Consider the following 14,671-nt stretch of genomic DNA (forward strand, 5'->3'; position numbering starts at 1 on the left):
TCGAGGCCAGCCTGGTCTATAGAGCTAGATCCAGGAAAGGCACAAAGCTACACAGAGAAACCCTGTCTCGAAAAACAAACAAACAAAAAACAAAAACAAACCTCCCAAAACCAGTAATCTTAGGGGATAATTGCTGCTGGAGCTAAAAAGACATTTCACTGGATGCTTGGTGGTATCATAGCACGGTTGGAGATAGACTGGTAATGGTTGTTCTGAACGATAGACTGGAGCGGGTGACTAGATGGTTTGGGCAGCATTCCTTCCACTCCTGTACTCAGTCAGAGTGGATGTAGAAAAGAGGAGTCAGAAGGTCGGCGGCAGTTACTTCTGCTCCTGGTTTTCTGTGTTTGTTGTGGTTTGGTTGTGGTTGTTAACCATCGCAAGCGTCATAAGCAAGTCATTGAGTGGCTTTAAATACTTTCTCTATAGAGACAAGATGTCTTACCTGTCTCAGAGATATCATTGTGATTAAATATGTTAGATGAAAGTGGATTGGAGGTTATGAAACGTTGTATTTAAAAGCTTTATTTAAGCTAGGTAGTGGTGTCGCACTCCTGTAATCCCAGCACTTGGCAGGCAGAGGCAGATGGAGTTCGAGGCCAGCCTGGTCTACAAAGTGAGTTCCAGGACAGCCTCCAAAGCTACAGAGAAACTCTGTCTCGAAAAAAAAAAACAAAAAAAAGCTTTATTTAAAAAGAATAAAAATTGAAAATGCATACAGAGGTCCTGATGCGCACAGAGTGAAGGTCAGTGTTCCGAAGGGACCCTGCTGCTGCTGCTGCTGGCTGTTATGAAGACACGTCCTTGTTGTGCAGCTTATGACTGTGGTCTTTTTCTCCTCTGTTTCAGACTCCTGGGAGAGCCGGCTCTCAAGGATCTGATTTAGATTCGTCAGCAGCTCCTATAAATACGGTGGATGTCAACAATGAAAGTTCCTCAGAGGTATGAAAAGATGAGAGAGAATCAAGTTAGTTAATATTTATAGTAATGATTGGAAACTTAAATTATGTTCATAGGGAAAATCCTCGTAAGCTGTACTATTAGAATGTGACTTTGAGCTATAGTTATACAAGTATACCAACGTTTGGTTGTAATATTGAAAACTGTGTATTAAGATTGAAATGGGAAGCATTGCCAGTCTGTCTTTATGTTGTCATCTCAGTGAAGAACATCTTAGTCGTTTTGTAAAGAACTTGCACCTACTGGGCATGAGTGGCTGTCACAAACTGTGTTAATTAAGAACTAGATTATGTGTTACAGTGTTTTCTGTTTTCATTTATGATCAGTTAAATTTTATCTTTGCTAAGTTATTAAATTTTATTAATTAATTTATTAATTTTATCTTTGCTGAATTATTAAAAACTAGTGAAAATGTAAATAAGCTTAATTTTAATTACAAAGGCCTTTAAGTTGTATTACTATTTTTATTTTTAAGAAGCAAGTAATATTTGTTCATGATAGAAAAGAAGAGAGAAAGAAAGCCTATGGTCACCATCACTTAAATGTTGAGGTAAAAGCCTAAAATGGTAGAATAATCTTCCAAGTCCAGGAACAAAGCAAGGTGCTGCTGTCCACAATTTCATTGACTGTCATGGTAGCGTGTGTGCCGCCATGCTGTCTGCCCCTCCCCCTCCCTTCCCTTTGAGTGGATCTGGCCTGTGCACAATGCTTTTCCACATGTATTGACATGTTGATTTTTCCATTTGCTCTGTGATGAAGTACATGCATTTAAAATAATATTGTGTTCCTAGGGTATTTGTATTCTCACCTGACAATGTTGTGTTGTTATCACTATTTTAATATATTGTTGGATTTTGTTTGTTGATTTTTTAAAAAGCTTTATTTATTTACTTACTCACTTATTTATTTACTTACTTGTTTGTTTGTTTGTTTATTTATTTATTTATTTATTTATTTATTAATTAATTATACAGGATGTTTGACTGCAGGCCAGAAGAGAGCACCAGATCTCATTACAGATGGTTGTGAGCCACCATGTGGTTGCTGGGAATTGAACTCAGGACCTCTGGAAGAGCAGTCAGTGCTCTTAACTACTGAGCCATCTCTCCAGCCCATTTGTTGATTTTTTTAAAAGATGTTTACATATGTTCAAGATATTGATTCTCTCTCTCTTTCTTTCTTTCTTCCTTCCTTCCTTTCTTTTCTTCCTTCCTTTCTTTTCTTTTCTTTCTTTCTTTCTTTCTCTCCCCCTCCCTCCCTCCCTCCCTCCCTCCTTCCTTCCTTCTTTCTTTCTCTCTCTCCTTCCTTCTTTCCTTCCTTCCTTCCTTCCTTCCTTCCTCTCTCTCTCTCTCTTTCTTTCTTTCTTTCTTTCTCTTTCTTTCTTTCTCTCTCCCCCTCCCTCCCTCCTTCCTTCCTTCTTTCTTTCTCTCTCTTTCCTTCCTTCCTTCCTTCCTTCCTTCCTTCCTTCCTTCCTTTCCTTCCTTTCTTTCTCTCTCTCTTTCTCTTTCTTTCTCTCTCTTTCCTTCCTTCCTTCCTTCCTTCCTTCCTTCCTTCCTTCCTTCCTTTCTTTCTTTCTTTCGATACAGACCTCACTCTGTGCTCCTGGTACTTGATGATATGTAGGCAATCATAAAACAAAATAATCTAAAACTGTACCAGGATAGATAAATTGGTGTTACTGAAAAAAAAAAAAAACAAAAAAAAAAAAACAGAGTAGGAAAGAAGGTGTAGAACATCTGCTCTGTAGCTATAGTCATCACTGAAGGTTTGTCCGTTGGAGAAGGGGGGTGGCATGCCTTAGACCTCAGAAGGTGTAGAACATCTGTAGCTTTATGTAGTCATCACTGAAGGTTTGTCCAGTGGGAAAGGGGGGTGGCATGCCTTAGACCTGAAGAAGGTGAAGGAATGAGCCAAGGACGTTTCTGGGGCAAGTGCTGTTCTAGACATCTAGGACACACAGGAATTCCTCGAGCTAAGAGCATGTCTGCATGGTGAGGACTAGCTTGGAGGCTGGTGTAGCTCCAGAGTACCGAGCGATCACAGACTGGCTTGGTGAGCTATCAGGCCACCTCTTGCAGACCGTGTAGATGTTATACAGACTGTGTGGTCAAGTCTCTGAGGTAGCAAAGCCAGTGGAGACTCTTGAGCAGGAAATGATAAGTTTAAGTAAATGCTGGTCATAGAATACTCTGCGTAGCTCTTGTGTTGGAAATGAGCCTAGTGGAGGCACAGGGCCATCTGTGCAGCATGGTCATTGTGGTGTCAGGCAGGTATGACACTGGAGACTCTGGGTATGTTCTGAATGTGGGCCCAGTAGATTTTCGGGTTTTGTGAAAGCTAAAATAATTTTCTTGGTAATTTTCTCAAGAAGCCTGTAAGTTTCTTGAGATTGGAGAGTTTGCTTCTCTGACTGTTTTCAACACCACATCTAATAGCCAGAGTGAGGTAACTATACAGTAACTGTGTCTTAATGAATGATTAGATGGCTGGGTGTGGACATTCACCATTGACAGACAGTTAGGAGTAGAGTAAAACACACTCTAAACCTTTAGTGGCCAAGAAGTGCTGTTCCCTGGTTCTAGTACTTGGGATGTGGGTATCCGGAAGATAACTCTGTGACCAGTTGAAAAAAGGTGAATTTGTGTTTCTTGCTTTTGCCCCCTGGATAGTTACCTTTTAAGGGTTATAGACAGAGGAATAATAGAATTTGTAGAGCTAACCAAGCTGGTAAGTACGTGCAAGGAGGAACTGAGTTCCATCACCAGAATGTTAAATTAAACTGTGGTGTGTACTTGTAATTCCCACAGTGGGGAGGTCAGACCAGCAGGCCCTGGAGTATGCTGGAGAGCCAGTGTAGTCCGAATCTGCATGGTCAGTTCTAGCTTAGTGAGAGAGCTTGTCTCCAAAGGAAAAAGAGAGAGGCAGTGCTGAGGAATGACGTCTCAGGTTCTCTTCTGACTTCCATATGCACTTGCACATACATGTCTGTGTGCCGCCATACACATACCATACGCGCACCCTTACACACATGCGTGCACATACACACACACAGAATAATGATAGTGGAACTAGTTAATGTTTACCAAATGCTTCCTTTGTACCGGGTAATATGTGTGGCTGAAATTCAACAACAAAAGAGAATGTCTTAGTGGTCTATTGTTGTGAAGAGATGCATGATCAAGGCAGTCCTTAAAAAGAAAGCATTTAATTAGAGCTGGCTTATAGTTTCAGAGGTTTAGTCCATTGTCATCATGGCAGGGAGCATGGTGGCTGAGAGCTCTGCATGCATATCCACAGGAAGAAGCATAGAGAGACACTGGCCTGGCCTGGGCTCTTGAAACCTCAAAGCCCACCACCCCTAGTGACAGACTTCCTTCAACAGGGCCACACTTCTAATTCTAATCCTTCTCAAGTAGAGCCACTCCCTCATGACTAAGCCTTCAAACATAGGAACCTGTGGGAGCCATTCTTATTTAAACCAGCACAGACGTACTTAGCCCAGAGAATCAGAAAGAAGCATCATGCACTGGGGATGATGGATATGGGAAGATGTGATCTTTGCTGAGTGGAACACAATAGAGACTAATAATTACTTGAAGACAGTGTCTTTGTTGAGAACATAATATCACATGAAGGTATTTGGTGTGCCAACTGGAATTTCTTGATCTAAAATAAAACCTAACTTGCCAGTACTGGGTTTCAGGTAAACTATGGACAAAGTGCCATAAATAAAAACAATGTAAAATGCATAAACCAGAGTATTGGAGCCAAAGCAGGTGGGTACTACACTGAGGAGATGAGGCAGAGGGAATTTATAATGTGAAGATGGGAACTAACCTTTACTGTTAGGCTGTAGATGGGCCTTTCACCCTTTACAGCTGCACCTTGAACCTTCCCTGACCCATACCAAAAGAAGATTGTTTAATTTCTTGTTATGTGTGTTTGCATGCTCATGTTTATTAAAAACAAACAAACTGAACGTTGTTATTTCACAGGGTTTCATCTGCCCATTGTGTATGAAAAGATGTGTATCTGCTGCCGACTTGTCAGGACATTACCAGGAGGTGCACACTGAGCCTGAGACAGGAGCACAGGGACTTCTTAGTGACTCCAGTGTGACTGTGGGTCCTGCGTTTTGTTTGCCAGCTTGGTTCTGGGTTGCTCAAAATAGCTGTATTTTCCCTGTCCGGTGTTGGTTCCCTTTTATGCTATACGGGAATGCGGATTGCTTTAATTATGCATGCTTAAGAGAAGAATCAGTAAGGGAAAGGGCTCTTGGACAGTCCACTTGGTTTCTCCTCTTGGTTCCAGCTGTCCTTTTGTGAATTTGTAAATAAATGTAAATACTTAATATGTGCACATACACTTTGCCATGAAATTTGAAATATAAAGTAGCATTTCAATATTTGTAGGATTATCCATTGTTTATGCTTTATTAATGAATTATTAAGACATTGAAGTTAAAATGATTCTTTCATAGAAGGATTTTGTGTCTGAACAGCATTAGAACCTGAACTGAAGACTGTTTCCATCTTTGTTTCTCTTTACTGGAGGTGACGAAATGCACATCATCACCCATAGTGACATGTAAACAGTCCTCTACAGCAGCGATTCTCAACCTTCCTAACTCTGTGACCCTTTAATACGTACGGATCCTCATGTGTGGTGACCCCAAACCATAAAATTATTTTTGTTGCTACCTCATAACTGATTTGCTACTGTTATGAATTGTAATGTAAATATCTGCATTTTCCAATGGTCTTAGGTGACCCCGTGAAAGGGTTGTTTGACTCCCAAAAGGGTTATGACACACAGGTTGAGAACCACTGCTCTGTAGGGTAGGGCTGGTGTGTATCTAAGGCTGGGTGGGCAAAGTATTAGGAAAATTATTTTTAAGATGCAAAGAATTTCTCTGATAATCTTGCTAATATGTTTCTAATTTGATATTAAAAAAGCATAACTTTTTGAGTTCTTCTACAAATCTCATAGAAGAACGAAGCTTGGTACTATGAAAGCCTGCAAAGTATGACTGTTTCTCCATGAGGCAGTCATAGATCAGAAAACAGCCGAGCAGACTCACTTAGCATGTTAGTGTAAAGGACAGGAGAGATGAAGTGGGCACAGCAGGCCGTCTCTGTGATGGAAGTTGTCTGTGGAAAGGACAGCTGGCTAATCCAGGTGGGGTGTTCAGAGGAAAGCTCACAAGAGCAGTTAGACTGGTGCACTGGGAGGATGGAAGCAGGGCAGGAAGAGATGGAGGCAGAATGGGCTTGGATGCTGTGGATGTTCTTGTTGTCTAGGAGACGAGTTACTTTTTCTTCTTTGTGTTTAAGCGCGAGCAACAGTCTTAGGCGCTTGCCATGTAAGCAGTTTCTTTAGGAACTAAAAGGAACTTTTTCAGCAGGAGTCAGGGAAGTTCTTAGCTGCATCGGATCCGAGAAAGGGGTCGCAGAAAACAACTCCTGAGCAAAGAATTGATTGCTTTTAATCTTCAACTAGGTTTTGAAAGTTGGTGACAAATTTGGAGATGTAGGTGGCTATTTTTTAGCACTTTTTTGCTTGTGAATATTTCTTTGCAGTTTGTCTGTCTAGCAAACTTGGTGCCTTGAGTATGCTTTAGAAAAAAAAAAATCACCTCTAATATTGAGGTTTAGTATCAAACTCCATGAGCTGACTGGTTCACTTGGTTCATTCATGGGCAATTAGTAGAAGCTAACTCACATTCTCTCTCTCATTCTCTCTCTCTCTCTCTCTCTCTCTCTCTCTCTCTCTCTCTCTCTCTCTCTCTCTCTCTCTCTCTCTCTATATATATATATATATATATATATATATATATATATATATATATATATATAGTTTGTTTTTTGATTTTTGAGACAGGGTTTCTCTGTGTAGCTTTGAGCCTTTCCTGGAACTCACTCTGTAGCCCAGGCTGGCCTCGAACTCACAGAGATCCGCTTGGCTCGCCTCCTGAGTGCTGGGATTAATGGCGTGTGCCACCACCACCTGGCTGAAGCTAACTATATTTTAAAATGGGCATTATAGCTTTAGTAAACTTCTTTTTATTATTCTATAAGAGATTAACATACTACATATATCATACTAATGAATTTTAGAAATGATTTTGAAATATAAAACAAGGTAAAGTAGTTACAGGAATTAAAGACTCTTGCTGGAATTAAGAGTGGAAGATATTAATTGACTGATTAAATACTTACGCTGCTAAGACTTCATGCGAAGGTTTAATAACAGTTAAGAAGGGGGTAAATATATTTACTTTACAAACACTTATTTTTCTGACAGCTTTGCCAAAATTTAAGTTTTATTTAAGTATTCAAGATCTACTCATAGAAAAAATTGATGCATTGGGAGTATTACTTGTAAGGTTTTCTCTTAGGAACAAATTAGTTCTTTCTGAGGTGCTAACCTGGCATGTAGAAGTTTTAGGGGTATAATGGCATACTTCAATGTCACCATTAGTTTCCTGGCACACATGGGTATCTAGCATCAAAACTCTTGATTGAAGTCAACAGTCAAAAATCTATGGTTCACACATGTAATCCCAGCATTCAGAATGCTGAGGCAGAAGGATTGCTGTGAGTTTAAGGCGGGCCTCAGCTACAGTGTGAGAATTTGTCTCAACAATAACACAAAGCAACAAATGTAAATTTTTAAAGGGTAAATAATGTAATAGGGATGTAGTTTTTGAGGAACAGACCATAATGTGCCTACTAGTTATTAGTAGAAGTTATGATACAGGTATGTTGTGAAGTGACAGGTTAAATATCATTGTTATTCATGTCCTATTTTACCCCACAGGCACGTCAGCTAGTGTGGTAGTGCGGTTATTGGACAGGGATAAGCAGTGTGAGGCAGAAGCGTGGTGGTAGACAAGAGGGAGTTGGAAGGAGAATATCCATCTAGATCATTGTAGGTCCTTCCAGAGTTCTGTACAAAAATCGAAACACCTCTGAAGACTGATCGCGTTATTCACTTTCAATCTTAGTCTGTCTCTCTGGGTCTGTGTGTAATGCTGGGGATTGAACCAAGTGGTTTGCACATGCTACATGAGTGCTTGTCACCCATGCCATCAGCTACTAACAATATTAGTTCAGTGTCCAGAAGAGGTACACTGCCAATGCCACTCACTATTTCTGTTCATTTCAGCAGCTGCATAGGGGATCACTGCATTTATTCACCCGTTGAACTCTGGCCCTTCACTCTGGATCTGTGACTAGAGTACTCTAGAGGCCCCGCCTTCTAAATAAGTGTGCTGCTGCTCCAGAGCCCTTCCTCCATCTTTGTTAATGCTTCTTCCTTTCCGGGGGGGGGGGGGGGGCTGTCTTCTATTCTGTCAGGGAACACACACTCACTTTTTAGAGCCTGATTCTAAGATCTCGTGGAAACGATATTTCATAGTATATATGTTATTATATACTAGATGAAGATTCAGTAGGGTAGAGATGAGAAACACATATACACACAAATATATGTGTATATATTTTATTGAGTGTGATGAATTGATACTTCTCTCGTGTTACCATAGTTCTTTACATGTATCTGCTCTATAGAATCATCTGTCGATATTTGTCTTCTTTCAGTGAGCTTTGTGCCATACATTATGCATAAATTATATATGTGTATATATGTTCAGAGAGAGAGAGATTGAGACGACAGAGTCTTGTAGCCTAAAGGGGGCTTGAACTCACAGTTCTGTATCTGTCTCTTAAGTGCTGGGATTATAGATATGTGCTTCTATACTTGACTAGGAGATATAGTACTTTTGCATCAACACTTAAGAAAAAGAATAGAAATTTTAAAAATATTTTTAGTTTCATGTGCTCAAAGTACTTACTGTTTAACTCATTTTGTTTTTGTTTGTAACCTATTAATGACTTATTGTTCAATTAAGTTCTTTATTTTATTTAATAAATATACAATGTAGAAAAATATATATGATAAGACTATCATTAACCCATATAGGGGTAGAGGTGTGAAATGATCTGATATATTGTTTGTTGGAGTCAGGGTGCTTGACAAGTCAGTGGTGGTGTTGAAGGACACAGAGCAGTATATGTAATGGCCAGAGATTTGAGATAGCATGTTGTGCTCAGGGACAGAGGCATGTTAGTATTGTCGAATTATGTGGTGCAGATGGAGAGGGATCTGGACATCAGATTGTGTTGGTCATTAGGGGAACGGCCATGGAAGAACGTGTGTCATGTGGATGATAAAGATTGGTGAAGAATACTGAAGAGTCTGTTTTAGGAAGAAGCTCTGGCATCCATGTGGGACATCCATTAGTGAGGAGAAAGTAGGGTACCTGTAGGAACACTGTTGGAATGGTGCTACATCCATGAGTACAACAGATAGAACTGAGCAAGACAAGCTTCAAAGAGGACTGGGAGGAAAACATAGGAAGGAAGAATGCTTAGGTGTGGTATCTCATCACCAGGGAGGTAGAAGAGCAGCTCATCATTTTTAAGTTTACAGTTCATGATGAAAGGTGAAAGTTGGCAAAAAAGTAAATGTGGGAGATGAGTCCAGCTTTAGATTTACTGCATTTGAAATGCCAATGAGATGCAGGTAGGGATATATATCTGTAGATGTATAGATCCATAAACGTCCTACATAGTATTGGCTCAATACGGATTTGCATGTAAGTTGTAGCTGAAACCACTTGCATGGGAGAAATGGAGTTGTGCTGGGAGAGTCAAGGAGAGCATATTGGGACAGCATTCTTTTTTGTTGTTGTTATTACCTTAATTTTTTATAATGTGGGAAGGACACTTTCTTCAAAAGCGAAGTGGTAGATGTGATTAGTTATTGTGAAGAGAGCCGTGCACTGCTTGAGTGAGCATACTCATGGACAACCGTGATCTCTACAGGGAATTGCTTTAGTTTTTGTAGAATGAAGGAAAGATGGCATTTCTATATCCCCATAAAACAAACCTTAGATTCTTCAAAGTCAGAATGTACTTACCTGTTGCTTACAGTGCCGTTGTGCACTGAAACACCACCCTCATACACATACTGTTTCACCTTTGTATCTCAAATGCCAAGCCCTTACTAAAACAGTGCTCGTCTATTTCTTGCAGCGAAATTAGCATAATCATGTAAATGTAATAACTCCATGATATTCATTGATATTTTATCTTTGATTCAATGAATTTAAATATTTTGAGAATATGACATACCTACCCCTGCAAAGTAGATTGCATGAGGGTATTCTTATAGTTTAGCGTGAAGAATAGGTTGGGTTGGTAGAGGTTGGGAGTGTTTTTAGAATTGACATCCTTTGGTAGTTTTTAAAAGAATAAGAGAGCCTTCTTGCAGCTTGTGATTGCTAATACAGCTTGCAGTTAGATAGCCATACAGTGGTAAATTTAATGCTGTTTGGTTCATCACTGATTCAGCTCCAGGAAAAGATACTTTTCCGTGTGTATCATCCATCATTTTGTTTGTGGGCTGGTATAGAATTTTCAATTTATGCTTTCCACAGATCTATTATTATTATACTCAAAATGATGAAAATACCTGCTGAATAGAGTCACTGGGAAGTTAGAAAGTAAAAGGACTTGTTTTAAGGGTTAGGCCGTTGAGACATGGGAAATGCCCAGCAAATTCATAGATATCTTAGTCATTTGTGACCTCGGGAAAGTTATTTAGCTTTTCTGAGTTTCCTGGTCTATAAAGTAGGATTGGTAACACTGTAAATAAATAGGCATGAGCTTTAACTGAGATCGTGTGGGGCAGATATCTATACTTTGCTTGGATCCAATAGAAAAACAGTTTTTCTTATTCTCGCTACCTCTAACAGTTAATCTGTAAGGATGCTTCTCAAATGTTTTTTTTTTTTTTTAAATGACACTCACTGTAATAAATATTTTTTGTCATTGGTCAAAAAATTTAATAAAATGTTGTTTACTGTTAGTAAAATAACCTCCAATGTATTCTACTGTGGAATAATAAAGTTACAACCTAGTATGTTGATTTCACTATCCATTCCTGAATTGTAACCCCAAACACAGAAAACAAGGACCTATAGCAGCATCTTTAACACCACTGTTGATGATAGCCTTAATCATATATTAATTCTGGGATTGTCAGGATTTTATGTTATTTTAGGCTTTACATTAGCTTTGGGCTTTTATCATGTTAGCCTCATGCTAGCAATTTTTATTTATTTATTTTGAGGCAGGGTCTCATATAGCCAGTGCTGGCCTTAAACACACTACGTAGCTGAGGATGACTTTAAACCTCAGATCCTCCTGCCTCTGCTTCCCAAGTGCTGAGATCACAGGTGTCGCCATCACTCAGTTCACAGCGTTTTCTGATTACAGCACTTCTCTAACAGAGGTTTGTGTGGGACACTTACGGTCTGGAATTTTTCCTTGGGTGACAAGATTATTTCATCATCTCACTGCTGGGGGACGTCTTTCTGTACACTATGAATATATGTTGTTCCCATTGGTTAATGAATATGGTGCCCAACTTGGGGCTCGAACCCACAACCCTGAGATTATGACTGAGCTAGCTGGGCTCTTGCCTTTTTTTCTTTTTCTATTCCTATGAACTAGATTAGAGCAAATATTACTTCACTACTGGGAATATACACAGAGTGAAAGGTTGTGATGGAAAATGTTCTCAACTAATCTAGAATATAGAGTCAGTATCTTAGCTGGGTGTGGTGGTGTATGCTTTTAATCCCAGTACCCAAAAGGCAGAGGCACATGGATGTCTGTGAGTGTAAGGCCAGCCTGATTTACAGAGTGAGTTCTAGGACAGCCATGACTACATAGTGAGACCCTGTCTTAAGGAAAGAAAGGAAGGAGGGTGTTGGGGATTTAGCTCAGTGGTAGAGCACTTGCCTAGCAAGTGCAAGGCCCTGGGTTCGATCCTCAGCTCTGGAAAAAAAAAAAAAAAGAAAGGGAGGGAAGAAGGAAGGGAGGGAAGGAGGGAGGGAAGGAGGGAAGGATGGACGAACTAATGTCTCATACTAGAATTCATTTCTTTAGCCATCAGTTGATGCAGCCTACCTAAAAGGTGGCTGTGTTTTGTGAAATACCTTTGCTTGATATCAGAATTGGGACTTGACATTATAAATTACAATTTATTTAGTGACATTTGACCATGTTTCATAAATGCAAAGTGTTATTCTTCAAAATTAAATTTTTTAAAACTTTTTTTTGTGCCTCTTTTTATAGGGTTTCATATGTCCCCAGTGTATGAAATCTCTTGGCTCTGCTGATGAACTTTTCAAACACTATCAGGCAGTTCATGATGCTGGTAATGACTCAGGTCATGGTGGAGAGGCCAATCTTGCTTTGACACGGTATGTATGCTAGTTTTGAAATCTAATATTGTCATGGAATGTGCATGTGATATGATTGCTGTGTCAAGATTAATTTCTTTCTGAAAGTTGCAATGTTTCATATTACTAATTTAAAGCTGCCCTCATCTGGCATAGTCTTCCTCTCTTGCCTAGCCTGTCAGCTTGAGTGTCAGTGAGAGTCCCCGAGAGTGAGAAGGAACAGAAGCCAGTCAGTGATAATCCAGCCAAGTGCATGGGGGGAGGGGAGTGACAGTCAGGGCCGAGACTGTGCACAGTTCATGGTCCTGCCAACAGCTATTATGCTAACTGCATTGGGCAGCCATTCATGCTTGTTGGTAAATAAGTGGAAGACATTTTCTTTCCAATCCAGGCACTTGACAATTATCTGATTATTTTAATGAGAATTGTTTTTATTTGTAAACCGTGTGCTTTAAGAATAAAATTATTTTTCTAAAAGCTTAGATACATAAAATTTTCAGTGTTTTTAAAGTACATTAGTAGATAGTTACTGATTATCACTTGTTAAGCTTGTAAATTAAAGGGTGTTTCCTCTCTCGCCATGCCCCTTTAGAGATGACATAACACTACTCAGACAAGAGGTCCAAGACCTACAGGCTTCACTTAAGGTAAGAATAAACATGATAATGCTTGTTTATTTTCAGAGTTTCCGATTAAAGACTTTTAAAATTTACTAACTAAAATCTTTTTTATTAGGAAGAAAAATGGTACTCAGAAGAATTAAAGAAAGAATTAGAAAAGTATCAAGGGCTACAGCAGCAAGTAATTGCATTTTAAATTCTTGAAGCATGTTTATTTTCATTGTTGAAAATTGAGCATTACACTCTTTTGTAAGGGGCTTGATATAAATAACTTGCTAATTTATTTGTTTAATAGCCTATCGGATAGTCCGTACAATTTTAATGAATGGAAGCAAATATGGGAAGCAAAGATAAAGTTTCTTTAACATGTTCCATTAAGAAGTTGTTATGTAAGGTGTGATAGTTCTTGTCTGTAGTTCCAGCACTTGGAAGGCTGAGTCAGAGAATGTGAGTTCAAGGACAGACTAGGCTACATAACAAGATCCTGTCTCAAAAAGGGTGCGTGCATATGTGTGTGTGTGTGTGTGTGTGTGTGTGTAGAGATGACTCAGTAATTAAATATGCTTGGTTCATTTGCCGAGGACCCAGGTTCACTTCCCACAATCTGCATCAGGCAGTTCACAACTGCCTGTAACTCCAGGTTCAGGGGATCCATTATCCTCTTCTGGCTTTTTGCACACATGTGCTCATGCATACACACAGTCTTAAACATATCTGTCTGTCTGTCAGTCTGTCTATCTATCTATCTATCTATCTATCATCTATCATCTGTCCGTCCATCCATCCATCCATCCATCCATCCATCCATCCATCCAAAGCCATGCATATTATTTTAAAAAAAGAATCAGTTACCAGTTTTTAAAACATCAAACTTATGTTATTCTATTTTTCTGACAGTATACTTAAATGGCTAAACATTTTAGCTGAAACCCAAATACAGGCCTCAGTTCCACATCTCACCTCACTGAGAGTATATGAGGGCAGTGACAGCGGAGTCCCCACGGCCTGTGGTAATAAGGCCTTCTTCTGGGGATGTCTCTCAAGACCTGCCTGGTGCCTTTTCACTCCAAACTTTTTTTAAAATTTAGACAGTATATCCTCAAATACCAATAAAATACAATATAAAAAACACATATACTAGCCACAGTGGCTTGTTAGAATTATCAAATCTTAACTACTACACATAATTGCATGTCAGTGGTAGCACAGTAGGATCATAAATAAGCACGGGCAGTGCATGTCACTATGATGTTACTTTGTCACTGGGTCCTAGAAAAGTTTCAGCTCCATTATCTTCCACACGGTCAGTTATCGACTGAAATGATATGTGGTGTGGGACTGTTGATTTCTGTATATGTTTATCTGCATAAAAACACATGAAAAAATGTTGATACAAAAAGTGAAATCTGTGGGCTCTAGGTACCTTATCAAAATGTGATTTTATATAAAAATTCTATCAGCTACATCTTAGAAAGAAAAGGAATTAGGAATTTTTCTTGAGTCCAGGGATAGTTTTTGTTTTTAAAAACAAAGTAGATATCCTTCAACACCTTTATAAAATAATTAGTGATCTGCTTCCATCCTGTCTCATCACACTGTGACTTTGAGTTAGGATTTTACTTCTTCTTTTATTTTACTTTTGCATTTTAATCTTTGTACCAAGAATTACTACCTGGATTGAAAAAGAGAGAAACAAGCCGGTGAACAAAAAGTTGCCAGTTCTAATACTGTTTAAAGAGGCTTTAGTGTTAGTCAATATTTATAGTTCATTTGCCTG

The 14,671-nt window shown here is 39.2% G+C and overlaps 1 protein-coding gene across 1 annotated transcript in view; it reads left to right on the forward strand.

Moving 5' to 3' along the window:
- Positions 1–14,671, forward strand: part of Eea1 (early endosome antigen 1) — a 118,375-nt gene that overhangs the window by 34,943 nt on the left and 68,761 nt on the right. Inside the window, exons 2-5 of the mRNA XM_036169605.1 lie at positions 850–942; positions 12,168–12,295; positions 12,867–12,921; positions 13,010–13,075. Coding sequence (XP_036025498.1) covers positions 850–942; positions 12,168–12,295; positions 12,867–12,921; positions 13,010–13,075 — 342 coding nt within the window. The remainder of the gene's footprint in view (positions 1–849; positions 943–12,167; positions 12,296–12,866; positions 12,922–13,009; positions 13,076–14,671) is intronic.

Source organism: Onychomys torridus, chromosome 20, assembly GCF_903995425.1.
Source record: "Onychomys torridus chromosome 20, mOncTor1.1, whole genome shotgun sequence".
NCBI classification, from domain to species: domain Eukaryota; kingdom Metazoa; phylum Chordata; class Mammalia; order Rodentia; family Cricetidae; genus Onychomys; species Onychomys torridus.